The sequence below is a fragment of the Urocampus carinirostris genome, chromosome 2 (genome assembly GCF_059441175.1).
Source record: "Urocampus carinirostris isolate Australia breed hairy pipefish chromosome 2, RoL_Ucar_1.0, whole genome shotgun sequence".
NCBI classification, from domain to species: domain Eukaryota; kingdom Metazoa; phylum Chordata; class Actinopteri; order Syngnathiformes; family Syngnathidae; genus Urocampus; species Urocampus carinirostris.
The window spans coordinates 57,982,455-58,009,702 of record NC_142350.1 but is presented as its reverse complement, the minus strand read 5'-3'; the positions used below and the strand labels follow the sequence as shown (position 1 = coordinate 58,009,702).

Below are 27,248 nucleotides of genomic sequence, written 5' to 3'. Positions count from 1 at the left end.
ACCAGCTGGGTGCCATGACGACCGTGCAGGACATGACACCCCCAAATCATAGTCTTTTGTCATATATTTTTCATAATTGAAACTTAAACAAAAATAAGCGCTACCGTGTGTATTTGTGTATAACCGTTGAGCTTTTTATACACTTACGGTGACCAAAATTGCAATACAGTGTATGCAACGGGAATCAAACCAGAGGAGTGGCGGTGAGAGCACTAACACTTTTCCACTATACCAGCAGTGTTACCGATGGTATATGAAAAGGCATTAAAGGGGTCTTCAACCTTATTCAAGCTGAGATACTTTCTGTCACTAAATAGTGCAAAGGGCACCCAGTTTGATATGCATTTCTAAAATAGAATAGAATAGAATATACCTTTATTGTCATTGTTACAAAATGGGTTAACATATTGTGACAACAAAAATTTGCAGGTAAATTGTACCCGATTTTATACTCATTATTGTTCTTATTTCTATTTTCTCATATATATAAAAAGGATGATGTTGGTTAAAATTCAGACTAAAGAAAAAAATGTTGAATTCATTCTAAACGTTAAAAAAAAACACTATACGATCTCTTGTTAAAAGTATCATGTTAAAATGGATGTAAAAATGTATTGTGATATTCTAAAATATAAAGTATTTTATGTAAATTGAAAAGAAAGCACTTTGATATGCTTTGGGCAGTCTACAGAGCGAGCTGCCAACGAGATCAAAGAGATCAAAGCCAGCAGAGAAGCTAATCACGTGTTGTGACTCATTTCATTTGCAGAAACTGTAATAGAATAGAAACGTATCATGTTATTACTATGCTTTTACTATGTTGGAAGTAGGGTGAATGGACTCAGTCAAACACTAAAAAAAAATCATTTCACTAGAAAAACCACAATGACCCAGCACTGGTGATTTATTTTTAGAACAGGTCCACGGGTACCTCAGCTGTCCTTAGGGGGCACCCTGGTGCCCGCGAGCACCACGTTGGAGACCCATGCATTAAATCTTATCTTTTTATAACACTATTTTCATTCACGGAGCTAGAAGTTCCGATTTGCATAGTGCATTTTCTTCTGCATTCTGATAGGTTAAATCGTCTCTTCACCTGTGCGTCATTATATTTGTGGTTGAATATTTACACGTACGTTAAAGCTTTTATAGTATTTTGTTGAAAGCCTTTTCTTTTTTTTCCATTCTTTAACATTCGATGGTGAAGAAGTGGAGATACTGTTTCACCTATCAGAATGCACTATGCAAATCAGAATGTCTGGCCCTTTGAAAATACGAGAAAAATGTAGCGTGATAATCGTAGGGGGCGGGGGAATTACTGGAAATGTTTGTATCATTCCGATATAAGTAAATACATGGCAGTATCGATCGATACCGATCCCATATTGATACTATTTGCTTGGAAATGTCATGATCATTGAATAATTGAACCCCCCTCCTTGAGTTAATTTATATTTACGATCAACACAGCACAACGTTTTTCACCACTAAAATGTTGATTTTTTTAATTGAATAACTACAACTCAATCTTAACAGTGTAAGAAAATATAAATGTTTCTATTTCAATTGTTTAAGAATAAAAGCTTAGATAATCTAAGAAAAAAGCAGCAAAGTATACAAATATAACAACGTCAACATGTCAACTATACCTTCCATTGCCCAATATTTACAAAAAAAGTCAGAAAACACAAATAATGTAAATGATACATTCAAAAAACCTTCAACAGTATAAAAACTCATACTACTGCTGTTTAAGAAGAAAAGTCAAGAGAGTTAAATTTAAAAATTAGCAATGTAACGCGTAAGCCCTTTGGTTTTGTTACCATAGTGGAAACTAATGTACAGGTTTTTGTTTACATTTTTGGTTTCAGCTCGTTGTTCTTCGTAGGGTTTTTTGATGTGTTTGTGTAAATTTGCCACAGTAGCGGACCATTTTACCACACAAATGACACCTGGCATTATCATTTTCTGTTGTTTAAAAAAAAAAAAGATCTACACTGCGCTGTGCTTCCCATTTGCCTCTGTCATATTTAGCTTCTGATAAGGGTGCACGTGAAGATTTGGCCCTCTCTTCTGCCTGGCAGGCTAAATGCAGCAGCGGGCCAGGTAGGGAGAGGTGCTTAAAGTGTGCCCGTCAGTCACACAAACAGGCATAAACTTTGAGAGTTGCTGAGAGCGCTGGGTGAGAGAGAGGACTACGCTATCTCCATATAAAAGCGGAGCTTTGAGGAAATTGGTGGAGGCATGAAGATTCAAGCCCAGGAAAATAGTATCAATCCGATCCATTTGCATAGTCTCGATAGTCTTGATATTTGAGTCGATTTGCCCACCCGTAATGATAATGAAATAAGCCTTATCGTATGTCACCCGTACCACTCATTGGTGGTCTAGTGGTAAAGTTTTGGTGTTCTCACTGGCGCTACTTGGTTTCGATTTTTGTTGCATACGTTGTTTTGCGATTGATTAATCATTGCACAATCCATCCATCCGTTATCTGCACCGCTTATCCTCAGTAGGGACGCGGGGGTGCTGGAGCCATTCCCAGTTATCTTCGGGCAGTGGGAAGGGGACAGCCGGAACTGGTTGCCAGCCAGTCGCAGGGCACACAGGGACAGACAACTCACTCGCTAAACCACACCCAGGGACCATCTGAACCGGCCAATTAATCTGACATGCATGTTTGTTTGGAATGTGGGAGGAAACCTGAGTGCCCGGAGGAAACCCACGCAAGCACGGGAAGAACATGCAAACTCCACACAGGAAGGTTCAATCTCATGACCTCAGAACTGTGCCGCACATGCGCTAACCACTGCTCCGCCGTGCTGCCCCATTGCACAATCATTGCACAAATATGCTAGTATACCATATAACCTTGTCTAGTAACCAATCTTATCCACAGTGCTCTGCAGTATAGAATAGAATAGAATAGCATTGTATATTCTATTCTATACTGCACAGCACTGTGGATAAGATTGGTAAGCGTTACTATATATATATATCAGATCTACTTTATTGTCATTCTAGTACACGTGTATACAGAACGAAATGTCGATGGATCTGACTCCCACAGTTTCCCTCAGTGTCCTTCAGTGTACAGATATAAATAAAGCTGTATTGTGTTATTTACCATAGTGCCGATAGTGCAAGAAGAGACGCTAACCAGATGTGCAAGATGGGCAGTCAGGTTAACAAGTCAGGTACACAGTACCATTATATTGTAAACAATAACACTGTAAGTAATAACACTGTAAGTAACAATAGTGCAGAGATCAAATGTGCAAGGAGTGGCAAGCTATAAAAAAACTGCCACTAGTGCAAAAGTCAAATTAGCAGCCGTTTAGATTTAAGTTAACTATATGTTAGATTGACCATTTAACAGTCTAATGGCCAGGGGGACTAGACTATTGCGGAGCCTGGTGGTCCTGCACCGCACACTGCAGTACCTCTTCCCAGAGGCTAGCAGAGTGAATAGTCCATGATGGGGGTGAGAGGGGTCCCCGGTAATGTTCTTAGCATGGGATAAGCAGCGCTTCTGGCCAATGTCCTGAATGGAGGGAAGTGTAGTCCCGATTATTTTCTCCGCTGTCCTCGTTACCCTCCTCACACTACCCCAGTCGGTAGCGCTGCAGCCTCCACACCACACAGAGATACAGCTGGTCAGGATACTCTCTATGGTGCCCCTGTAGAATGTGATGAGGGATGGTGGGGGCAGGTGGGCTCTCCTCATCCTCCGCAGGAAGTACAGGCGCTGCTGTGCCCTCTTAACCAGAGATGCAGTGTTCACGGACCAGGTGAGTTTGTTTGTGATGTGCACCCCTAGGAACTTGATACTGCTGACAACCTCCACAGCCTTGTTGTTGATGCAAAGTGGGGCATGGTTGGGCTGGTTTTTCCTAAAGTCGACAATGATCTCTTTAGTCTTGTCAACATTCAGGACCAGGCTGTTGTCCTTGCACCAGCCCACCATCTGCTCCACTTCCTCTCTGTAGGGCACACTGGGTTATAAGGCGCACGTTTAAGTATTTGGCCGAATTGGGGTTTTTGGGTCACCTTATAGTTCAGAAACAAACAGTACAGTAGTGAATAATTTTTTTTATCTTGTCAGGTGGCGGCCAGAGCGGCCCAATTCTCTGCCGGCGTAGATCGCATCTGTCTTCGCCCAGTCCCAGCAGCAGCGCCGTCAGCCTGTGGAACATCCTTAGGAACAATATCGGCAAAGACTTGTCCAAAGTGGCCATGCCGGTGCATCTCAATGAGCCCCTCAATGCCCTGCAGAGGCTGTGCGAGGAACTGGAGTACAGCGAACTGCTCGATCAGGCAGCCGACACGTGCGACCCCTTCCAGCGCATGGTAAGACCGTTGCTTAATCAACTCTATTTGAGATTTAACTCTTATTAAATGGGAGAGTAGTCTTCGACCTACGGCTCTAGGGTCACTTGTGACTTTTTTATACCTTGCTTTTAGCAACATGAATGAAGTATAAAAAAAAAGAAAACAAATACAGCGGTACGTCGGTTTTCGAACGCCTCTCAGTTCGGACAAATCGGTGTTGGACCAAAAATTTTGAGAAATTCTTGCTTCGCTGTTCGGTCAAAAAATCGGAGTTCGAACGCCGGTAATGCGTGAGTGCGTACGCTAGGGTGCGATGGTGAGCGGCGTACGGGTGTTTTAGCCCCTAATTATGCCTCCGAAGAAGGTCGTTGCAAGCAGCAACGTTGCTACAGGTGAAAAAAGAAAAGTTGTTCGTTCAGCTATTGCCTTTAAGAAAGACATAATAGCTAAATATGAAAGAAGTGTACGAGTTTCCGATCTTGGGAATACAGCATGGCTAAATCTACTATCAGTACGATAGTAAAGAATAAGGAGGCTGTGAAATCGAGTGATGCGGCTAAGGAAGTTAGTGCTATAAGCAAGCAACTGCCGCAAGTTTTGGAAGAGGTTAAAAAACTTTTGATGATTTTTCTCTCCCCACCGTCCACCACAAAGGTAAGAAATCCTATTCATAATTCTTTTCTTTATCCTTTTTTTATTTTTACACGTTCATTTTAGCGTAATCTTTCGTTCGGAAAATTACGCTAACGCGAACGTACGATTAGCCTGGCTTAGCTTCATGTTTACGTTCATGGTAAACATTCAGGGTGTTGGAACAGATTAAAACGATTTACATTACTTTTAATGGGAAAAACGATTTCGGTGATTGAACTAATCGGTGTTCGAACAGGGTTCTGGAACGGATTATGGTCGAGAACCGAGGTTCCACTGTATCTTGCCCCATCCATCCATCCATTATCTTCCACTTACCCGAGTTTGGGTTGCGGGGGCAGCAGCCTCAGCAGGTAAGCCCAGACTTCCCTATCCCCAGCTGGTTCATCCAGCGGGATCCCGAGGCTATTCCAGGCCAGCCTAGAAACATAGTCCCTCCAGCGTGTCCTGGGTCGTCCCCAGGGCCTCCTGGGGCTGGGACATGTCCGGAACACCTCCCAAGGGAGGCATCCAGGAGGCATCCTTATCAGATGCCCGAGCCACCTGATCTGGATCCTCTCTATGCGGAGGAGCAGTGGCCCTATACTGAGTCCCCCCCCTGATGACTGAGCTTCTCACCTTATCTCTAAGGGAGAGCCCAGACACCCTGCGGAGGATTCAAGATCGGATTCTTTCGATCATAACCCACAGTTCATGACCGTAGGTGAGGGTAGGAACGCAGATCTATATTGCCCCATTAGCAGATAATTTTGCTAACTTCATGTATTATTTTTAAAATGTCGCTGGTACAGCTTTCCTTCACATCTTCGTTCGTTGCAGATTATTTTTTATAAATCTAGAGATTTTTGCGTACATGTACATTGCGGAGTATAGGCATGCCTTTAAAAGCACCAGTACACTCAAACCAATCAAAAAACTGCATTATCTTTCCTGAGCGCTGATCGGAACAATATATAGGATTCTTGTTGATGTCTTGTGAGAAAACAAATGGTTCAAGCACAAGCAATGTTTTCATGCAACTAGTCAATCTTAACGCAACTTTTTTCATTAATTAAAGGTGGATTTCACTGACTGAAATCAACACAATACCAAAGTAGCCTCCCTATCTGTGTTTCAAGTATTTTACAAGGTTTGCCCGGAAGGATAGACTTACACTATATGTGGATTTATACAACTGTAACGTCCACTATATATTAATGGAAACAAATTTTGGACTTGAGTGTATATATATATATATATATATATACCTGTGGTGTACTGGTGAATTTTACCCATGGCCCTTCACTCCAGTCTGAATTTGTGATGTGTCATTGGCGAACAAACTGCTAAATGGGCTCTTTTGTTTGCGAGCAACACATATTTTTCAGGGATTATGTGTTGTTGACTTTAGAATATTACTTGAATTGATAGATAGATAGATAGATAGATACTTTATTCATCCCCGTAGGGAAATTCACACTTCCAGCAGTCTACCCCGTTGTTTATTAACAGATGAACATGATGCCCTAGGGGTGCTTGTAGCGGCGTGGATGACATCGCGCTAGTCCAAAAGTTCGACATCCCTGCGGCAGATGGAAAACTGTTCTTTGTGAAATTCCAGGGATACACCACCTCGTGTTAGCAAGTCCGCCTCCTCTCCGATTCCCCCCGGCTTTCGTGTCTCTGTTTAGCGGCGTTGAAGCCGGATAGCTCCGGGTAGCTCCGGGTGGCTACACGTTAGCGTCCGGAATGCTAAACGTGAGCCACGTTTCCGCAAAACACAGCAACTGCGCTCCCTGTGCGCTTCGATGTTTTCCACCAGCACTCGATGATCTTATTTGGTCGTGAGTTCGCATTTACCATGATTACGGATGGTACCGAAGACTTATAACGCAGCTAGCCGCTTCGCTAGCTCTTCTTCCACGATAGGCCCCTTCATCACGCCGGCACGAGAATTCTTCAGGGCAAGGAGTTGAAATTCCTTGAATACACGCATTTTTTGTGCGCTAAAACCCATGTCCTATAGGATAGAAGTAATCCATAGAACAAATAATTAAAAATAATAACTTACTTTCTTTTCGGACATTTTTGTGTAGCTACGCACTTTCAAGACCAGATTACAGCCTTGATGGATTTATTACCGTATTTTCTGCACTCTAAGGTGCACCTAAAAGCCTTTATTTTTTTCAAAAGCTGACCGTGCGCCTTATAATACAGTGCGCCTTATATATGCATCAATATTATGTCGCAAAGTCTTGCAACTAAGGCAAGCAGCCGCCAACTAGATTTTCCCCCGAAGGCGAAGTTGTCCGCGGTGTATGCTGGGATTTATATACCAGCGTTTCATTTCCTAACCAATGTGTCAATCATCACTTGAATCAGTCACTATTGGCTAAAGTTATTCGGAGGTAAAGGGGGCGAATCATTTACAGGCTTGCATAGGCCAAAGGGGCGAAACAAAGCCTGCAATTGGTCGAAAAAGATGAATGTGAATCACACGTTGGGTTGCACTACGGCATGGAGAAAACATTTTTTACTATTCTGTATTTGTAAATATATTACTCTACTGGATTTACTACACTCACGGTTGTAAGAAGACCATGGTTACGTATCATTATTGAACGTGATGGCTGCAAGAGAACTTAGGTGAGCTATGCGGCTTTATATTTTCCCGGTATCTTGTTTTAGAACGACGTTGATGTTTCTGTGAGGAGTCTATTTTTAAACTGAATTTAATTCAAAGTGTTTATTGTCATATGCACAGTAAAGAACCCCGTTTCCCTGCACAATAAAATTCTTACTTTTCTGTCCACACAGTTGCCAGCAAAAAATAAAATGGAAACTAAGAAATGTTTGGCATTTTTTGAATCCCAAGACTTTAACCTTCCGAATGATATTTGGAACGATGCATTTGAGTGATGGGTGACATCGTACAGACACTGTTTCCGTACATGTCTGAGACACGTATTTGCTTCTTTGCAAGCTTTCGGAAAGTTAAGGGGGTAAAAAGTTTGACTGAACTATCTGACTGTTTTGTCGACGTTCCCATTGTAGCGCCTTATAATCTGGTGCACCTTATGTATGGAAAATATAGGACCAAAAACTATTTTTTGGGGGTGCGCCCTATAACCCGGTGCGCCTTATAGTGCGGAAAATACGGTACTTCCAAATCTGAAACAACTCAAGAAAAAAAATCTTGTTGTCATTTAATAATTTCCAGCAACTGTTTTTGTGTGTCTAGGTCTTTATTGCTACATTTGTGGTATCGGGTTACGCTTCGAGCTTCTACAGAACTGGCGGGAAGCCTTTCAATCCCGTCCTAGGAGAGACTTACGAATGTGACAGGCCAGATAAAGGCTTCCAGTTTATTGCAGAACAGGTATGCTTATCACTGAGTAATACTGTGTTAATCAACAGTTAATTCTATCAGTGGTTCTCAACTGGTCTGACTTCAAGACCCATCCTTCTCTAATGACGAGCTGCGACTCAAACAAAAAACAATTTCCACTTCTCAAATGTATCCAATTAAAGGATTGTGCAGTTAAAAGGCAGAGAGAGTTTGATATTTTCAACTTTTTTTTCAAAAACAAAATGACATGCAAGACCAAAACAACTTTAAGTACTGTATATACAGACGCTGACCAACTTACAAACGAGATACGTTACGGACAATCGTTTGTAAGTTGAATTTGTTCGTAAGTTGCTTCAGTGCTATATTTTGTAAGTTTAGGGTTTATAGAAATATGTTTAAGGCTTGTATAAGTAACCTGTATTGTTTTGTACTAAAAAATAAACATTTTATAAAATAAAGATAAACAAAGTTTACTTTTGGAAGGTGAGCTTCAAGAGTTAGGCGACTTCCCCCTCCGTGGTACATTTTCTCAACCGCATCAAGCTTTCTTACTCCACCTTCATTTTAAAAGAAACGGCTCGCCCCTTCTTCACACCAACCATATTGAATGGATGCACGAGATATTAAACTATAAAAATGTCAGTTCTTAGCGTGTTGTTATCATTACACACGAACCAGGAAGTAGAAGCTGGATTTCTTCTTCGGGGTGGATGCTGGGTGACCACTCACAGCGCCACCACACGTCGGTAGCGGCGGAAAGAAGCACTACAGTTATGAATGACCTGTAGTCGGAAAAATGTGCACACAATATAAAATCTAACTCACAGCAATGTCCGGATATTTTTCGACATCCCAATTTTTTTTTTCGGATCTACCGTTTTTTGTAACTCAAATGTTCGTAAGTTGGGGAGCATCTGTACTCGCACATAAGCCTACATATCACGTAAGTGACCCCCTAAAACTGTTTCAAAATAGCCACATACTAAAAGAAATTCAAAATAATAATTAAGTGTATACCTAATCATCTATAATCATTTAGTTATGTAGTTATTAAACATTTATATACTGGTAAACGGTAAAAACAGAACATTTAAAACAATTTATCGTACCTTCCAGCAACGCTTCGATGCCCGACTCTCGTACATTATTTTCGTATTTCACAATTGTTTCCTTCTTTGACTTGATCGTTATTGTCACTGTTTTCCACTTTTGCTTCCCCGTATCACAAATTTTCTTAGAACCTTATTATTATGGGCTGAAAACGAAATAAAATGAAAAAAATCTCCATAAAATGAGATGCCGTCCCTCTCAAATGCGTCCATTGACTAAACTGGTAGAAGAGATAGAGCGGAACATTATCGCCATCTACTGTTAAGGAGTTTATCGAACCTTTGTTTTTTCTCCTTAGTGTCACGAAACGAACTGGGAAGCAGAAAGTCGGAACTCATATGCGTAGACGATCTGTCACTTAAATAAGGAAAGAAAAGTTGTCCAACACAAAAACGAACCAAAAACAAAACAGGTTCAAAGGCAATCAAAATTACAAACTAAGCATTACTCAGATCAAACAGGCATGAACAGGTCTTCAACAAGGTAAAGCAATGGTCTGGCAACGGGCAGTCCCAAAAGGAGCGTTTAAGTACTCCAAAAGCAATCAGTCCAGTGCGTCTCAGCCGGTGTCAAGGGGCGGGGCCAGCTGGGCGCCATGACAACCGTGCAGGTTGTGACACCTTAGCATACATTTGTTAAAGAAAAGACCCACTAAAAATGGGTTCGCCACCCACTTTTGGGTCCCGACCTACCAGTTGAGAAACACTGCTTTACATTAAACGTGTTGTAGATATATTGTACATTTAGTTTAAATTCAGGCTCATTTTTAAAGCTGTTTTTCATTTCCACCAACAGGTCAGCCATCATCCACCGATCTCGGCTTGCCATGCAGAGTCTAAAAATTTCATTTTCTGGCAAGGTGTGTTTAGTGGCTTACCTTTTTTTGTGGAGTTCAAATTTTTGGATTGTAAAATTTTCATTTTTCAGATGTGAGGTGTAAGAACAAGTTTTGGGGGAAGTCCATGGAGATTGTTCCCGTCGGCAGCACACATGTGACACTACCTGGGTCAGCTTAACGCACTAACGCAACAAAAACTAGATGATACACACGATGTCTTTTTATGTATTTATGTATTTTTATGCATTTATTTTAGCTCCGGAGATCACTACGTTTGGAACAAGGTGACTTCGTGCATTCACAACATCCTGAGTGGACAACGCTGGATCGAGCACTACGGCGAGATCTCCATCAAAAACACTAACAGCGATACATGTCACTGCAAGATTACGTTTGTTAAAGTGAGTCCAACTTGTAATTTTTTTACATCAAGGGCTTTCTAAATGATGGCTTGGGGGCCATATAAAGCTTGCTGATAATTTTTCGGCAGCCTGGATCATATTGTCTCCGTCATGTGGGAGGCAGTGGCTTAGGAGGTAGAGAGCTCGTCTTGGGATCAAGAGATCGCAGGTTCGATTCCCGGCTCCTCCGTGTTACATGTCGAAGTGTCCTTGGGTAAGACACTGAACCCCTAATACACCCAATAAGCCTTACATGGCTGCACGGCCGCTATTGGGAAATGTGAAGCACACTGTAAAGCGCTTTGGAAAGTCTTGACTTGAAAAGCACTATATATAAAAATTTAATTTGAGATTTTTTTTACAAGACAGCAACAATATTTTTATTTAAAAAATTATGACTCTTAAAATAACCTTTTGATGAACTATTGAAGAATGATTTACATAAAAAACATTACTGAGATTGTCGAGTCAAGTAATGTTTATTTGTATATTGTCAGGACCAGAACGGAAACAGGACCCACCTGCGTGACGTTTACCACAAGTTTTATTGAAAGAGAGAGGAAGGGCTGCGCCCACCATCCGGTGTTCGCCGGGCGCTGGAAGCAAGTCTCTTTCGTACTCGAATTGCGATCCGAACACGGAAGTGGATCTTCCGTATAGAGCGAAGGTGGTGTCAGGGGCGGAAATCTGGACTGGGAGAGCAAGACGTGGTCAGCGTCGGATACGAGTCGTGAGCCAGAACGGGAGAGTAGACGTAGTCATGAACAAAAAGGGGTCGTAAGCCGGGACAGGAGAGCAGACTTGGTCGGGATCAAAACGGGTCGTAGCGGGAGACAAACAGGAGCAAAAAACGGGACAGGCGTGAGTCAGGGTAAAAAAAGGCTTGCCTAATATACATGGAGATTCGCAGACGGACCGACAACAGGGGATTGACAGGACTGGGTTCAAATACTGACAGGGAGCCAATCAGAACCCGCGGCAGTTGGCGCCAAATAAGCGGGCACAGGTGATTCACTTTGGTAATCATGACAGTATCGCCCTTAATCACAAGGAGTCTCAAAGGGCTGCACAGAGCACAGTCTATTATTACATCATCCCCTAATCTAAAACCTACATAACGGCAAGGAAAAACTCAAAAACCTCAGCATCAGGAAAATTACAAAACCTTGACAAGGGGCCGCACATGAGGTAATCCCCCTTCCAGCATGACCAGGCTGCGATGGATGTTGCATTAACAAACAATAAAAATAAAATAAAAAAATAATCAAAGTATAATATAATGACCGGGTTGCAATGGAATATGCTAAGAGTTTTAACTGTTATTAAATTTAAAAAAAAAAGAATTTAAATTGGAAAGATTAAAATTTTATTATAAAACTCTAAACTGACCTCATTGAAAACCATTTTTGGTTTATTTAAAGGGACTTTTTATGTCCTGATCTTTCTGTTTGTGGACCCTGCTGACCTACAGGCATCTAGGATGCTAAATTAGAGTAATTTAATTATTGTAAATATTCAAAACATTTTCATCAATTCACATATCAAAGATTTATAACGTCCGTGGACATGAATTGTTTGTGGTCTGTGAAATGTTTTTGTTGTCACTTTTGACTCTGTACTGTAGTAGGGCTTTGATTACTCAATGACCTTTGCTCACAGTTGGTGTTCTCCACCAGAAGCCTATATGATGTTTTTGTGGTTTGATGTATAGAACCTTCTGCAAGCCGAGAAGGTTAATTGCTTTTGCGGTTCTCATTTGAAAGGCAAGTCAAGAAAAAAGGCTGATTTATTTGTCATGACCTCCCATTAATACACCTTATATAGATATTGAAGCCGCAACAAAGACCAAAAGAAGACATTAGCGTAGCGTGTCGGATGAGAGAATGCGATCGAGTGTTTCGAACAATGGCCTTTCCTTTGATGGATGTTCTCCGTCCTCACAGGCTCGATGGAACTCGAGTGTGAATGATGTCGAAGGCACCATCACGAATCAGAAGGGGAAGGTGGTCCATCGGCTCTTTGGGAAGTGGCACGAAGCCGTTTACTGCGGGGACCCGCCCTCGGCCACATGCATCTGGAGAGCAAGTAAGACTGATGAGTTTGATTCCGAATCACTCAAAGTGCATTTTTAACACGGAGTTAAATGGCAATTCAAAACTGATAAAAAAAAATGTCATTACATTATTTCTTTAAGTTCTTTGAGTTCTGATATCAATTACTAATCCCAAGAAAATGTATTCAATGAACCAGGCCGAATGAAAATGCACACACAATTTATTAACACAGAGAATAAATGATAGGGGGTAAAGGGAGGGGAAGACGCTGGAGATTATGGGAGTTTTCGACCGCTGAATGTCTGGTTGAAGCACATTGTAAAACGCTTTGGGAGGTCTTCAGTGACTTGAAAAGCGCTATATAATCGCAAACGCAATTAGTGTCTCAACCAGTGACATGCGGTGAAGTTTGTGTACGGTCATGTACAATCAGATTTTCAAGTAAATAAACCTACATCTTATTTATCCTTTGAAGGGCATAACAATAAAGCAATATCTAAACTCTAGCATAGAAGAAATGTGTTTTATTGTCTTAATTTAAATGGCTTATTCTTTTGAATAAAAGCATTTCTAGATAGGTACGGTAATCTTCCATCTATCCTACGAGAAAAAAATTACTGCTTGGTTTGACTTGCTGTTAGCTTGCTAACACTATCTCTAATTTATTGTCACGACCAGAACGGAAGTAGGACCCAGATGCGTAACGTTAATCACAATATTATTGAGATATAGAGGAAAGGCAGCGCCCGTGATACGGTGCTCGCTGGACGCGGGAAGCAGGCCGCTCACAGAATCGGAACGTGTTCCGAATGCGGAAGTGGATCTTCCGGAGCGGGAGATCGTAGCGTAGTAGACGGAAAAACGGGCTGTAGGGAGATCAGAACGTGGTTGGGGTGCAAAAACGGGTCGTTAGACAGGACGGAAGATCAAGATGTGGTTGGGTTAAAAAAACGGGTCGTAGTCGGAGACAGACGGGGAAATCAGGAACGCACGGGTGGAAAACGGGTGAAAAACTGGACCGACAGGAGTCAGAGTCAAATAATGCTTGCCTTGTGAAAACAGAGGTTTCACTGACGGACTGACAACAGGCGAGTGAAAGGACTGAGCTTAAATAGGACGGGGAACCAATCAGGTAGCCAGCTGCAGTTAGCGCCAAACAAGTGGGCACAGGTGAATGTAATCAGTCATCATGACACCATTGTTTTAATAATAATTTACTTATATACTTCTTAATGTGTTCACTTAATGTCTCAAAGTATTGTTTCATTTAGTCGTTATACAGTCTCTACATTGTTCCAAGTTTTATCTTGTTCAATGTTCGGGAGAGATCTCGAGTCCTACCCTGAATTTGGTCAGGCCACGAGCAGGATCCAGTAGCGTAGCGTAGTAGACGGAAAACAGGCCGTTAGCCGGGACGGGAGATCAGAACGTGGTCAGGGTGCAAAAACGGGTCGTTAGACAGGACGGAAGATCAAAATGTGGTTGGGTTCTAAAAACGGGTCGTAGTCGGAGACAGACGGGAAAATCAGGAACGGACGGGTGGAAAACGGGTGAAAAACTGGACCGACGGGAGTCAGAGTCAAATAATGCTTGCCTTGTGAAAACAGAGGTTTCGCTGACGGACTGACAACAGGCGAGTGAAAGGACTGAGCTTAAATAGGACGGGGAACCAATCAGGTAGCCAGCTGCAGCTAGCGCCAAACGAGTGGGCACAGGTGAATGTAATCAGTCATCATGACATGTATTGGTTTGGGGCTGAGGTGTGCGCCCAATCAGAATCCCTGGTCTCAATATTGCCCTCTGCCATGAGGCAAGAGAATTGCGTGCCTCACTCTGCAGATGATCAGCTCAGTAATACGTTACATCAGGCGTCTTAAACTAACTCAATATACTTAGTTAGGAGTTAGGGTCCAGGCTAAGTCGGGCCACATAAAGTTTTCTTGGGGCGGCAGTAGCTCAGGAGGTAGAGCGATCGTTTTAGGATTAAGGGATCCCAGTTCGAATCCCGGCTTGTCCGTGTTACATGTCGAAGTGTCCTGGGGTAAGACACTGAACCCCCAATACCCCCAATAAGCAGGTTAGCGCCTTACATGGCTGCACAGATCACGGCCGCTATTGGGAAATGTGAAGCACAATGTAAAGCGCTTTGGGAAGTCATTGACTTGAAAAGCGCTATATAAATGCAGATCATTTCATTTCATTCTACAAGATAAAACATTCCGCTATTCTCAAATGTATTTTTTTCGACACAAAATAAGATATGAAGATTAAAAAGTAACTATACTCTCTCTCTCTATTCCCCATCTATCTCTCTCTCTCCTTAATCCCCATCTCTCTCTCTCTTTCTCTCTCTCTCTCTCTCTCTCTCTCTCTATTCCCATCTCTCGTTACTCACTCTCTCTCTATTCCCCAACTCTCTCTCTCTCTCTCTCTGTCTCTCTATTCCCCATCCCTCTCTCTCTCTTTCTCTATTCCCCATCTCTCTTGTCTATTTCGTTCCATCAAATGTTTTCAATGGTAACGGACAGACAAGTACACTGACTTTCAAATACCGCGTTTAAAGCACACCCCAGACATACGCCGTGCTTTGCGAGCAAATTTTTTTATATTTCATCCCACATGCACCGTAATTTTTTGGCTGCCTTTGCGAGTGAGAAGTCCCAGTTTTGAGCCCCTGCCTAACCAATTAGCTCGGCAGTAGCATCTATATCCGATTAGCGCGGGCCGCAATAGCATTAAACTTCACATTAAGGTGGGGGTCTCAAACTATTGTCACAAGTGACCAGAGTTTAGACCCCTACATAAAATACTGCTCCATTGTGAAAAACAAAAAGAAACGCGATGCAACAAGAAAAAACTACTGGATGATTTAACTTGCTGTTAGCTTGCTAATACTGTCACGAATTCCATGGTTTGTGGCTGAGATGAGTGCCAAATCAGAATCATTTTTTTCACTATTGCCCTCTGCCATGAGGCAAGGGAAATGTGCGCCCCATTCTCCATCTGCAAACGCTCAGCAGTCATATGTTACATGCTAATTGTCATGAACCGGAACAGGATCAGGACCCAATTGCGTGATGTTTCTTACGCAAGCCTTTTATTTTACGGGAAACGGGGCAGTCATGCACGTTAGGCAGCAGTCTGGCGTGGAATGAGAGGAAGCCAGAGTCAGACGAGATCGATACCAACGCCCGAGCAAATATCGGACAGATGGAATCGATACCGGACAGGACGGGACAGACAGGATTGATATCAGAAAAGGATATCAAAATTAAACAGAACAAACTAGACGGGAATGAAACTGGAGATAATAAACAGGACAAAAATAGATAGTAACGATACCGGACAGGAAACACAGGCAGGAAACCCGGACAGGGTCAAAAACCCACGTCTTTCGGGGCAGAGGTTCATTGACGGACTGACAAAGGGTGAGTGAAAGCACTGAGCTTAAATAGAAGGGAAGCCAATCTGTCAATGAGCCGCAGCTGGCGCCACACGGGCGGGGCCAATTGGGCGCCATGGCAACTGTGACACTAATTGTATTAATAATGTTCCTAATGTAATGTGAAAATTGAGCCATTTTGAAAAAGTAAATCCAAAATTGTGAGGTTAAATGAAAAAGAACCTTAACACTGAATAAATATACAGGTATTTCCATAATGACAGGTGAGGCAGCACCTCAGCTGCCTCCCCTGACCGCACATCACTGGTCTCAACGCAGGTGATGTTTTTATATGCAGATACTATGCCGCTCGACCATGAGCAGTACTACGGTTTCACCAAGTTTGCCATTGAGCTGAATGAGCTGGACCACTCCTTAAAAGCGCTGTTACCACCCACTGACACCCGACTACGTCCGGATCAAAGGTAAGGAATAAAAACCCTTTTTTTGCTATATACTGGACTGTCTCAGAAAATTAGAATATTGTGATAAAGTTCTTTATTTTCTGTAATGCAATTAAAAAAACAAAAATGTCATACATTCTGGATTCATTACACATCAACTGAACTATTTCAAGCCTTTTGTTATTTTAATATTGCTGAATTTGGCTTACAGCTTAAGAAAACTCAAAAATCCTATCTCAAAATATTAGAATATCATGAAAAAGTATACAAGTAGGCTATTCAACTAATCACCTGAATCATCTAATTAACTCGAAAAACCTTGCAAGATTTCCTGAGCCTTAAAAACACTCAGCTTGGTTCAGTAAACTAAATCACAAGTATGGGAAGGACTGCTGATCTGACTGCTGTCCAGAGGACCATCATTGATACCCTCCATCAGGAGGGTAAGACACAAAAAGAAATTTCTCAAAGAGCAGGCTGTTCACAGAGTGCAGTTTCAAAGCATATCCACAAAAAGTCTGTTGGAAGGGAAAAATGTGGCCGGAAACGCTGCACAACCAAGAGAGATGACCGCAGCCTTAACAAAATTGTGAAGAAGAGCCGCTTCCAGAATTTGGGGGAGCTTCAAAGACAGTGGGCTGAAGCTGGAGTCCAGGTATCAAAAGCCACAGTTCACAGACGTGTCCGGGAAATGGGCTACAATAGCCGTATTCCCACGGTCAAGCCACTTCTGAACTCAAGACAACGGAAGAAGCGTCTGACTTGGGCTATGGAGAAGAAGCACTGGACAGTTGCAGAGTGGTCCAAAGTCCTCTTTTCAGACGAAAGCAAGTTTTCATTTCATTTGGAAGTCAAGGCGCCAGAGTCTGGAGAAAGGCTGGAGAGGAGCAAAATCCAAGTTGCTTGAAATCCAGTGTGAAGTTCCCACAGTCAGCAATGGTTTGGGGAGCCATGTCAGCTGCTGGTGTTGGTCCACTGTGTTTCATCAAGTCCAGAGTAAATGCAACTGTGTACCAAGAGATTTTAGAGCACTACATGCTTCCATCTGCTGAAAAACTCTATGGAGATGAGGATTTCATTATCCAGCATGATCTGGCACCTGCCCACAGTGCCAAAACCACCAGTAACTGGTGCACTGACCATGGCATCACTGTCCTTGATTGGCCTGCTAATTCCCCTGACCTGAACCCCATCGAGAATTTGTGGGGTATAGTTAAGAAGAAGATGAAAGACACCAGACCTGCAAATGCAAATGAGCTGAAGGCCGCTATCGAAGCATCCTGGGCATCAATAATCCGGCGTGGCATTGCCTCCATGCCACGCCGGATTGATGCAGTAATCCGTGCAAAAGGATTCCCAACCAAGTACTGAGTGCATCAATGGACATTTTCAAATGTTTGATTTAGTTTTGCTGTTATAAAATTATTTTTTTTACTTGGTCTGAGGAAGTATTCTAATATTTTGAGATAGGATTTTTGAGTTTTTTTCAGCTGTAAGCCAAAATCAGCAATATTCAAATAATAAAAGGCTTGAAATAGTTCAGTTGATGTGTAATGAATCCAGAATGTATGACATTTTTGTTTTTTTAATTGCATTACAGAAAATAAAGAACTTTATCACAATATTCTAATTTTCTGAGACAGTCCAGTAGCTTGATACATTATCCCAAAAATAACTTCCTGATTCTCTTACAAAAATTGGAGCCACTCAACTCTATTTAGAACTACATCAGTTTTTAAATACACTTTATCTCGGCAAATCATGCTGCAATACCTGAGACCAGTGTTCCCTCTAAGCTGCGCGCGTGCGCAATTGCGCACTGCTCGCACATTGTCAGCGCACAAGAAAATCTAGCCAGCGCACAAAAATGGGGGCTCAAAATTGCTAATTAAGAAATGACTTAAGTCAAAGTTACAGTGCAGGAAGGTAAAAATACACGGGTTCCCCTGACGTTGTGTCCTAAATACGGTATTTTCAGGTCGAACGAAGTTGAGTAAAGTTAGTAGATTTTGTCGAGAACCGGCTTCTTCGGCTCGGCTCACTAAAAGGAACCGGCTCTTTCGGGTCCTAAACGGCTCTTCAGGTTGTTTTTGCTTATTTAATCACAACATGACCAAATATTATGTAAAATTGTGCACAAAATGACTTAAAGGAAGGGGGGAATAGAACAAAAAAGAAAAAAATACCAAAATGAAAAAGTAGTGAAAAGCTGAGAAAAAAACAAACAAAAGGAAGAGAAAAAAAGAAGGAAACATTTGGAAAAAAGGCAGAAAAAAAGAAAATAAAGAAATGTAGGAAAAAAGTAAATAGAGAACAAAAAGAAAAAAGTAACAGCTCGGAAAAAAGAAACACAATGAGATTTTTTCTAAAGGAATTAAAAAAAAAAGTTGAAAAAGAAAAAGAAAAAGTTTGTGTTGCATTCAAATAATTTCCAATTATATCAAGTGCCCCCTGCCCACTGCCCACAGATGGCTGGGATGGGCTCCAGCCCCCCCGCGACCCTAATGAGGATAAGCGGTACGGCTGATGAGATGAGATGAGATGAGATCAAGTGAATCTTGTTGCTAACATTGTACTTCCACTAAACAATGTGACTAAGTACAGTTCTGTATCTTACAACCGACTAAATAAGCCCCCAAAAATGTTAATATCATGCGACAAAAGATATCAGGAAATAAAAGAAAATGGATATCTTGTGAACGAATTGTAAGAACAAACGACGTTTGTAGGCCGTACAACCTTTGCAATAGTACACGAGTCAATTCATTCAAGAGAAAAAAAATAATTTTGCAATGCCGGAAACTCAGCAAAATGTAACTGGATGTCAAGTTTTGGACATGTTTGATAATTAATCTTGCCACACTTGGGATTACGGTTGCTCACTGTTGTTTCAAGCGTTGCTCACCGACTTTGTGTGAACGCTCAGACCCGTGGAAAATTACAGGCAACATTGCCTGAGACGAGAGCAAGATGACCTTTCTTAATCCGACACTTAAAAAAAATACACGAGTGTATAATTTACTGCAAAAACGTTTTCTTATTAAAGGCGGGAATTCACTAGGCTGCAAATCTTTATTGTAGAAGTCAGTTGTGAGTTCTTGTCGCTGTGAACACAACTGACACATCAATAAGAGATTAGAATAGTAACAGCCAGGGTTGCATCTGTGGCTATCTTTTGAGTTAATTTTATTATAAGTTTTGAAGATTTGTATTGTGGCACTTTCTAAAATAACACCAAAGCTTTATCCTCCGTCACAGCTCATTTGTAGCTTACAAAATGTAAAATGATTGTGACAATTATGTACCTTTTTGACAACAAATGCCCCCCAAAATCAAAACCAGGCATATAAACCTTCAGTGTTTTGAGTTATTATTAAGTTATTTTTCTACAATTTACCATCAACTGATCTTTTGCAAATAGGGCAGAAAGTCATGTAAAAATTTCGAACACGTGAAGGCTCTAAAGTAGTTTATCTCGTATATGTTTTGACATTCATATATATATATATATATATATATATATATATATATATATATATATAGCCGCTTTTATGTCAATTTATATTTATTTGCATTATATTCCTAAATTACTTCTTAATTATTGTTTGTATTTACATAATGTATTCATTCATCCATTTATTCATTTATTAATCCATGCATCCATTTCTGTCACGGTTGCCATGGCGCCTAATTGGCCCCGCACGTGTGGCGCCAGCTGCGGCTTGTTGACGGATTGGCTTCCCTTCTTTTGAAGCTCAGTGCTCTCACTCAACCTTTGTCAGTCCGTCAACAAACCTCTGCCCCGCAAGACATAGGTTTTGACTCTGTCTGGTTTCCTGCCTGTGTTTCCTGTCCGGTATCGTTCCCGTCTATTTTTGTCCTGTTTAATTTCGATATCCTATTTTGATATCAATCCTGTCTGTCCCGTGCTGTCCGGTATCGACCCCATCCGTCCGATATCTGCTCGGGCAATTGGTATCGATCTCTTCGGCCCCTGCTGCTGCTGCCTAACGTGCACGACTGCCCCATTTCCCGTAAAATAAAATACTTGTGTGAGAAACGTCACGCATTTGGGTTATCCTCCTATTCCGGTTCATGACTATTTCCTGCGTCACTTATCATCACTAGGGTTTCGGGGGTGCTGGAGCCTATCCCAACTGTCTTGGGGCAGTGGGCAGGGGATACCCTGAACTGGTTGCCAGCTAGTCGTAGGGCACACAGAGCTATACAACTCACTCGCTCATTCACACCTAAGGACAATTTGGACCGGCCAATTAACCTGACAAGCATGTTTTTGAATGTGGGAGGAAACCTGAGTGCCCAGAGGAAACCCATGCAGGCACGGGAGAACATGCAAACTACACGGGGAGGCTGCACCATGAGGCTGCGTGCTAACCACCCAGTTGCTGTTCCGCCTGTTTTTATTCATTTATCATATTATTTTGGCCATTTTTGGTCCTTTGTGTACACTGCTACCAAACACTCTGAATCTTCCCTAGTTTACTACGCCGTTTTTTTTAGTAAATTACGAATTAGGTTTGTCCTGAAAAAAAATAATACCAAAATCGGGGAAAAAAAATCAATGCAAAAAGTAATGCTCATTTTTTTGACAAAGTTGATTGTACCGTGGTTATTTATGGTGCTTTTGTGCCATCTGCTGGACATTGCAGTAACAGCAGGTTTGATGTGCGACTTAAAACAGCGCCTCCTAAAGGTTACTATAAAATAAGTTAAACAATCTGAATATTCTCTTTATCCATTCTGAAATTTGATTTCGGTGTTTCACGGCTTTGTTTTGATACAAGAACATTACACCACATGCTGCCAGAGCAAAAATAAAATGCAGTGATTAAAGAGTATTAGTAATATTATTAGTAAATGTGCTTGTGATTTTTGTAATTGTGCTTTTAATAACATCTCCAATTGTGACTTTATTTATTAACATGTTATTGTGCATTTCACCAAACTGAGCCATTAATCATTGATGTTTAAGACGTGTATTCTGTAGTGAAGGTCTTTTCTAATGTTTTTTGGCTCTGCTGCTGTATCGAAAGCAGGCAAAGTCCTCTGGACTGGGAAAAGCGCAGCCAATGGTTTTCTTGGCTCTGTTGATGACTCTGTATGTTTTTGCATTGTACTGCCGTGCACCCAGCATACCTGCTGCTCTCTGGTAGGCACCACAGGTCCCTCAAAACAAGGACTAACTGGCTCAGATGCGGTTTCTTCACCAGCGCTACCACTACCCTAAAATGGGTATTCATATGGCATTTATCAACCAGTTTTGGAATTGTGTTCCTGCTAAATGTTATTGTACTTTTTTCATTGCACTCTGGTGTGGATGCACTTAGAAGTGTCATGTCTGGCGCGGTTGCCATGGCGCCCAGCTGTCCCCGCCCATGGACACCGGCTGACTCGCATTGACTGATTGCTTCTTGACAGTATTTAAACGCATTCCTTTGAAGGGTGCGTGGCTGGATCGTTAGTTATAACTGTTAAACTTTTGTGAGATTTCTGCAAGTTCTGTTTAATTCTGAGAAATGCCTAGTCTGTAAATCTGTCTGCGTTTGATCCTGTTTTGTTTTTGGTCTGATCCGTTTTGGACAACTTTTCTTTTGTTTGGATTTCTAATCCACTCCGCGACCATCGATCCCTGGATCGAGTGTGCGCACCCTCCTCATCCTCCCCCAATAAATTGTGAGGACGTCTACGCGAATGGGTCCTTATTTCCTGTTCCCCGCTCCGCTTCGTGACAAGAAGTCTCCAAGCTCTATGTGTTTATTCTGGAGTGCCACGTCTAATTTGGTTGTAAACAATGTAACCAGGGTTAGCGCGTGTGAGGCACAGTTCTAAGGTCTTGGGAACCTCCTGTGTGGGTTCAAATCCAGCTACCGAACTTACTGTGCGGAGTTTGTATGTTCTCCCCATGCTTGCGTGGGTTTCCTCCGGGCACTCCGGTTTCCTCCCACATTCCAAAGACATACATTTCAGGTGGATTGGCTGGTCCAAATTGTCCCTAGGTGTGAATGAGCGAGCGAGGTGTCTGTCCCTGTGTGCCCTGCGATTGGCTGGCAACCAGTTCAGGGTGTCCCCTGCCCACTGCCCGATGATTGCTGGGATGGGCTCCAGCACCCCCGCAACCCTACTGAGGATAAGCGGTGCAGCTGATGAGACATTGTAACCAACAAACGTTGTTATCAATGACAATAAAGAGATTTCTAATTAGATATTCTTTTTAATTTCATAATGATGGTGTGCAGACTGCTTGAGGAGGGAAAGCTAGAGGCTGCCGAGGAGCAGAAGCAAAGAATAGAACAGCTGCAGAGAGAAAGACGACGAGTCCTTGAGGGGAGCAACGATGTGCATCAGCCCAAATTTTTCAGGTAGCCTTAATTTCCAGATGGATTGTGTATGAATATGTATTTAAAGGTTGACAACTTGTCTGCCTGTCTTCTTTCATGCTCAGCAAATCAAGCAATGACACGTGGGTAAGCAACAACACTTACTGGAAGTTGAGGACCGATCACGGCTTTGCCCACTCAGATTTTCCGACGTTGTGGTGACCCGAACCGAAACGCGCCAGCAGCTGGAATTTAAGCAGAAACGTCCGCATTGGGCGCCGACCTTCTTTTCTTTTTCTTGCCTTAACAACAAGTGCTTATCTACGTTGTGTAAACATGTTATGCACACTGAATGTTCGGTAAGTCCCAAGTTGGAGAAATGTGAAAAAGGATGAACAAGGTCCCGTTCCAAGTATTGAGTGGCACCTCATCTTGTCATAATAGACAATCTCTACCTCAGAGATAAATTAGCCTTGTTATGCCATTGATTAACATGAACATTCTGTATTTATTCTGCACATGCCTGATGCCTTATTGGTGATACTGTCATTTTATTTGTTTCGGTTTTATATTTTAGATGTTTTCAAATGTATAGTTTGTACGGTGCTCTGTGAAACAAACTGAAGGTGTGTTTGATGAATACAGTGTCTATTGTTTCATGATTGCGTTAAAATATGTATGATGCAAACTGGAGAAGCAGTAGTACTCATTCATTTGCTTACCTCATTGAAATGCTGCAGGAGTGTTCAAACTGCTGCGTCAACTCAAATAAACGCTGTGATGCTACCCTCTTGTGGAGTCTTGAGTGCGCCTGGTCTACCTGCTGCAATCCTAATGGGAATTCAGTACAGGGACCCCTTGTTAATTCACGCTCCGGTCATCACTGGTTCACTCCTTCGCGAATTTTTTATTAAATTGTGTTTATTGTCGTTTATATCAATGTATTGTGCATTTTTTTCCTAATAGACAGACAGCAGGAACAGGTTAGCAAGGGTGCTGTGTTGGGTGGGTGTGACTGTAGCGGCTCGTCGTATTGATGGAAATCCATCAATTAAATCGGACTCTGAGGAAAGTCAGAAGAGCGCAAAGAAATGGTGATCACCAGCAGGTGCTCCGTGGATTATTATCGAGTTCAAGAAACGACAGGGAGAATCCGCTCCCTGCTACAGTTAAGCTTCGTAGCAGCCCTTTAGAAGCTACCACTGCGGAGTCATTAACGCCAGATCCATTACCCATGAAACAAATTACCTGGAGCTTCAACTCATGGGAAACTGCTACATCCGGGACTCTTGTATTTGAATCATCGCAGAGACTTGGCTCAATTCGACGGTGTGGCGAAGAGTCCAAGTATTACAGTGGTATACTCACAGTAGGTAAGATTTATCGCTAAGGGCTTTAATGAAGGGGCATTTCTACTTTGCGGTTTTTCACATTTGAAGTGTGGTTCTGGTCCCCATTAACCGCAAAACAAAGAGATCTCTGTTGTTTTACAACGTTGCATAAAATCAGGAAGTGCAATATAGCCATCATCAATATTTGTTAACGTGGTTAATTATGATGACACTTTGCAGGATGGAATAAGCCTGTGTTTTCAAATGTTTTTGAAGCTAAGGCACTCATTTTCTTTCAACAAAAAATCTTGAGACATATCTATCAAAAAAGTTTAGAAATTAATTTCCGACAGTTTCATTTTTTAGATTTTTAATTATCATGTGGCATAAATTAACGGTATAATGTTTTTCATTTGTGGTACCCGTGGCTCAGGAGGTAATTGTCATGATTACTGATTTGATTCTGTGCCTACTCATTTGGCGCCAACTGCCGCGGGTTCTGATTGGCCCCCTGTCAGTATTTGAACCCATTCCTGTCTGTCCCCTTTTGTCAGTCCATCTGCAAACCTCAGTGAACACTAGGCAAGCCTTTTTCGACTCTGACTCCCACCCGTCCCGTTTTTTGCTCCCGTCTGTCTACGGCTTCGACCCGTTTTGATCCTGACCATGTCTGCTCTGCCGTGCAGGCTTACGACATTTTTTGGCCCAGGCTACGTCTACTCTCCCGTTCAGGCTCACGACTCGTTTCCGACCCCGACCATGCCTTGCTCTCCCAGTCCCGGCTACCGACCCGCTTTTCTGTCCCTGACACCGCCATTGCTCGCTACGGAAGATCCACTTCCGTGTTCGGAGCACCATCCGAGTACGAGAGCGACTTGCTTCCCGCGTCCAGCAAACACCGTATCGTGGGCGCAGCCCATTCATTTTCCTCCAATAAAATTTGTAAGAAACGTAACGCAATCGGGTCCTTTTTCCGTTCCGGTCCTGACAGTAATACAGGTTATTCATAGTTTTGCAGTACATTTTGATATAGCTATATTTTTAACCTCCTTTTAAATATTTACAATATTATTCATTTGACTTTTCTAGAAAAAAAATTGAATTATATCTAAAATGAACAAAAAAAATATCAGCCAGTGCATTATTTTTTTTTGTAAAAATGATTAAAAGAAGCAAATTATGTGCAAGATTTTTACTTTATTTGACATGTTTTATTATTTTGGAGTGTAATCTTAAACAGTTTCATCAAACAACATAAGTTTTTGAATATACTATACTACTTCATGAGCAGATCCTTATATAAAAGGGGAAAAGTAATATGCTGCCACCTACTGAAATGGATGAATGTTAGATACCCAACTGATCACTGGAAGAAAGCAACGATATTCTATAGTCTATATATAAGTCAAGTTGTGTTTTTTTTTGTATAACAAAGGGGCTGCACAGACCACAGACTATTATAGACTATTATTACTATACAAAAAGGGTGACCTGATTGAGTAAAAATTTCCTCTGGCATACTAATTTCACAACACAGAAGTGTGCCCCTGTATCTCATCTCATCTCATCAGCCGTACCGCTTATCCTCATTAGGGTCGCGGGGGGGCTGGAGCCCATCCCAGCCATCTCCGGGCAGTGGGCAGGGGACACCCTGAACTGGTTGCCAGCCAATCGCAGGGCACACAGGGACAGACAACTCATTCGCTCATTCACACCTATGGACAATTTGGACCGGCCAATTCACCTGAAATGCATGTTTTTGGAACGTGGGAGGAAACCGGAGTGCCCGGAGGAAACCCACGCAAGCACGGGGAGAACATACAAACTCCGCACAGGAAGTCTGGAGCTGGATTTGAACCCACGACAGGTTCCCATGACATGAACTGTGCCGCACAAGTGCCCCTGTATATTGGCTGAAAAACACTTCAATGGGCAATACAGTACACTGTTACGCAAAAAGACTCCAATGTCTCGAAAAAGATTTGTCACTTCTTTTAATTTAAACGTAAATATATATACATATATTTTGGATCAGTTCTTTTAAAGGGAAAGTGTTCATTATTTCTGTATTATTTGTGTAGTGTGACTGAAAATGAGAGCTAAAAAGCACAAGGAGGTACAGTATTCAAACTATAGAGATTCAAAGTGACCAAACGGCACCTTTTTTCTTTTTTTTTTTTGTCCAGCCTTTTCCAAGATTTTAGTTTTTTGGGGTACCCTTAGCGGCAAGATAGCGAACAATTATCAGGGTTGGGTAGGGTTACTTTAACTTGATTACTCTCAATTACTTTTGGATTACTCCAATACCAAATATGCTAATAAAAGACAAAAGAAACTAAATATGAATAAAATGATGACTCACAACACGTGGTAAGCTTTCTCTCTTGGCTTTGATCTCTTTGATCTCCGGCAAAACTAACATAAAATGCGACAGAAACAAAATGAAAATAAATCCAAACAGCTTGCCAACATCATTTTTGCCGTTCCATGTATTTCGTTACTCCCCAAGCCTGCACAAAATTTAGTCATTTTATTCATATTTAGTTTCTTTTGTCTTTTATTAGCACATTTGGTATTGGAGTAATCCAAAAGTAACCCTACCCAACCCTGTTTCTGTATTATTTGTGTAGTGTGACTGAAAATGAGAGCTAAAAAGCACAAAGAGGTACAGTATTCAAACTATAGAGATTCAAAGTGACCAAACGGCACAATTTTTCTTTTTTTTTTTTTTTTTGTCCAGCCTTTTCCAAGATTTTAGTTTTTTGGGGGTACCCTTAGCGGCAAGATAGTGAACAATTATTTTAGCTCCATCTAGGTGGGGCTCATGTTATTTCAAATAAATGCAAATTTCTCGACCCACGATCATTTAAAAGAATGCAAGTCCATACAGGGTTGGGTAGGGTTACTTTAACTGGATTACTTTCAATTACTTTTGAATTACTCTAATACCAAATATGCTGATAAAAGACAAAAGAAACTAAATATGAATAAAATGATTACTCACAACACGTGGTAA

The 27,248-nt window shown here is 41.7% G+C and overlaps 1 protein-coding gene across 2 annotated transcripts in view; it reads left to right on the top strand.

Moving 5' to 3' along the window:
* The window catches only part of osbpl3b (oxysterol binding protein-like 3b), a 92,372-nt gene extending 68,685 nt beyond the window's left edge, over window positions 1–23,687 (top strand). For both annotated transcript variants that reach the window (XM_088327296.1, XM_088327295.1), the window contains 9 exons: window positions 4,106–4,350; window positions 8,204–8,341; window positions 10,220–10,283; window positions 10,352–10,430; window positions 10,519–10,663; window positions 12,607–12,748; window positions 16,458–16,584; window positions 22,821–22,943; window positions 23,027–23,687. In XM_088327296.1, coding sequence (XP_088183422.1) covers window positions 4,106–4,350; window positions 8,204–8,341; window positions 10,220–10,283; window positions 10,352–10,430; window positions 10,519–10,663; window positions 12,607–12,748; window positions 16,458–16,584; window positions 22,821–22,943; window positions 23,027–23,123 — 1,160 coding nt within the window. In that variant the 3' untranslated portion in view covers window positions 23,124–23,687. The remainder of the gene's footprint in view (window positions 1–4,105; window positions 4,351–8,203; window positions 8,342–10,219; window positions 10,284–10,351; window positions 10,431–10,518; window positions 10,664–12,606; window positions 12,749–16,457; window positions 16,585–22,820; window positions 22,944–23,026) is intronic.
* The last annotated feature ends 3,561 nt before the right edge of the window (window positions 23,688–27,248 follow it).